Genomic DNA, 1,721 nt, shown 5'->3' on the forward strand with positions numbered 1-1,721 from the left:
TCATCAAATTCTAGATATACCAATTTACCAGCAGAACCATTGCATAAACCATCGTTCACATCGATGTTGGTTGTGATAAGATAATACTTTCCTATCACAAAAGTAATTTCATAAGGTAGTCCACCAGTGTCGATAACCGATTTTTTATGTAATTTAATTCTAAAATTAGCTTCTTGTTCATGATTCTTAGAGCCAATAATCACGTCAGTTGCTGTGGAAACCAACTTTGTCTTCACATTGACTCAAAATAAAATTGTTATAGGCGGCAACATTTTCATTTTTGAAAAATAAACGGACTCCATTTGGACATAATGCAGCAACATCTGTTTTTTTGAAAAATCTCGATTCAATAAGTTCGAACTCATTCTTCTCTAGTGGATCTCCATTACCTATCTTTGTCAAAACTTGGGAAAATGCAACATTAGCTTGTCTCATTACTGTGGTAAGTTGATAAAATTTCAGTTTTCTCCATAGGTGTGGTCCAATCATGCTCGTTCTGATTGTCTTGTAAATTGGTGTGGATCTTACCGGTGGCAACTGTCGTAAATCTCCAATCAAAATAACATCTATATCTCCAAAATCCGTGTTTTTTCCAGTGATTTGTTTTAAACGATTATCAATTTTATGAAGAAGTTCTGCACTAATCATGCTAATTTCATCAATGACCAGTACTCTGACATATCTGAAGAGAGATCGATACAATTGCAACGTCTCTGATGATAGAGGCAATAGTTTTGAAAGAGAAATTCGGAGAGCAGTATGGACGGTTGTACCATCAATAGCCACCGCAGCTTTGCCAGTTGAGGCACACGTAATATACGAATTGCAGTAACCATCATTATCAGCGAATCTGTTGTAAATTTCCATTATCAAACTAATAACGAACGTTTTTCCTGTACCAGCTGGTCCGGTAAAAAAAATTTGAAATGGTTCTTGAATTGAAGTTTGTAAGTGATGGATTATAGTCATAAGCAAATCTCTTTGTTGATCATTAGCCATTCTCATTAAGTCATAGAATTGTTTGTAATCCATTAAATTCTCTCTTTTTTTTGCAATAGCACCAAGTTTATGCAGAGTAGCATTTTGTAAATCAACGTTAGCAGTTGAGTTTGGATCACGTAGTAATAATTCATAAGGATCTCTTTCATGCAAGATTTCGACAGCCCTTAATAAATCTTCATCTTCTTGTTCTTCATCGGTTTCTCTGCATAATTTTTTGCAAATTTCCAGAGTTTTTTCTACGTCCAAATTAGATTCGAATTCTTTTCTACGTTCTAAAATGTTTTCTTTGTTATCGTCGTATATTTGAATGAACTTATTTTCTGCAATAATATCATTTTCTTCACTCTGAAAAGGAACATGCAACAAAACCATTTCACGCCTATAATCGTTGTAATTGTCAGCCATATCGTAGTTCCTGTATCTTATTATTTTTGCAGTATCTCGTTTTGTGTAGATGCCCTTGTTATTGATGTAATAGTTTGCAACAAATTGTGCTAACGTAACATCACGGAGTTCTTCAGGTCGTTTTTCATACTTATCAAACCAATTCTCTTTCCAAATGTTCGTACAATCATCATCCAAAGTTTCAAGTTCCTTCATAGTTTTTCTTATTCTGGCACGCTCAGTAGGAAATATAGTTGGAATATAGACTGTCACTACCGATGACTTAGCCATAGGTGTGCGTAATAAATACCAAGCAGCCTCCTGTGCCGGCATTT

At 34.7% G+C, this 1,721-nt stretch overlaps 1 protein-coding gene across 1 annotated transcript; it reads right to left on the reverse strand.

Annotated features, from left to right (window-relative positions):
* Positions 1-28: 28 nt before the first annotated feature.
* On the reverse strand, positions 29-1,677 carry LOC103311492 (ATP-dependent DNA helicase PIF1-like; the record flags this gene model as incomplete). Its single annotated transcript, XM_008191129.1, has 2 exons — positions 294-1,677; positions 29-211 (listed from the first exon to the last, which is right to left on the reverse strand). Coding segments are annotated over exons 1-2 (1,567 nt in total), but the record flags the coding sequence as incomplete, so codon positions are not given.
* Between the last annotated feature and the right edge of the window lie 44 nt (positions 1,678-1,721).

Source organism: Acyrthosiphon pisum, unplaced genomic scaffold, assembly GCF_005508785.2.
Source record: "Acyrthosiphon pisum isolate AL4f unplaced genomic scaffold, pea_aphid_22Mar2018_4r6ur Scaffold_2686;HRSCAF=3214, whole genome shotgun sequence".
Lineage (NCBI taxonomy): Eukaryota > Metazoa > Arthropoda > Insecta > Hemiptera > Aphididae > Acyrthosiphon > Acyrthosiphon pisum.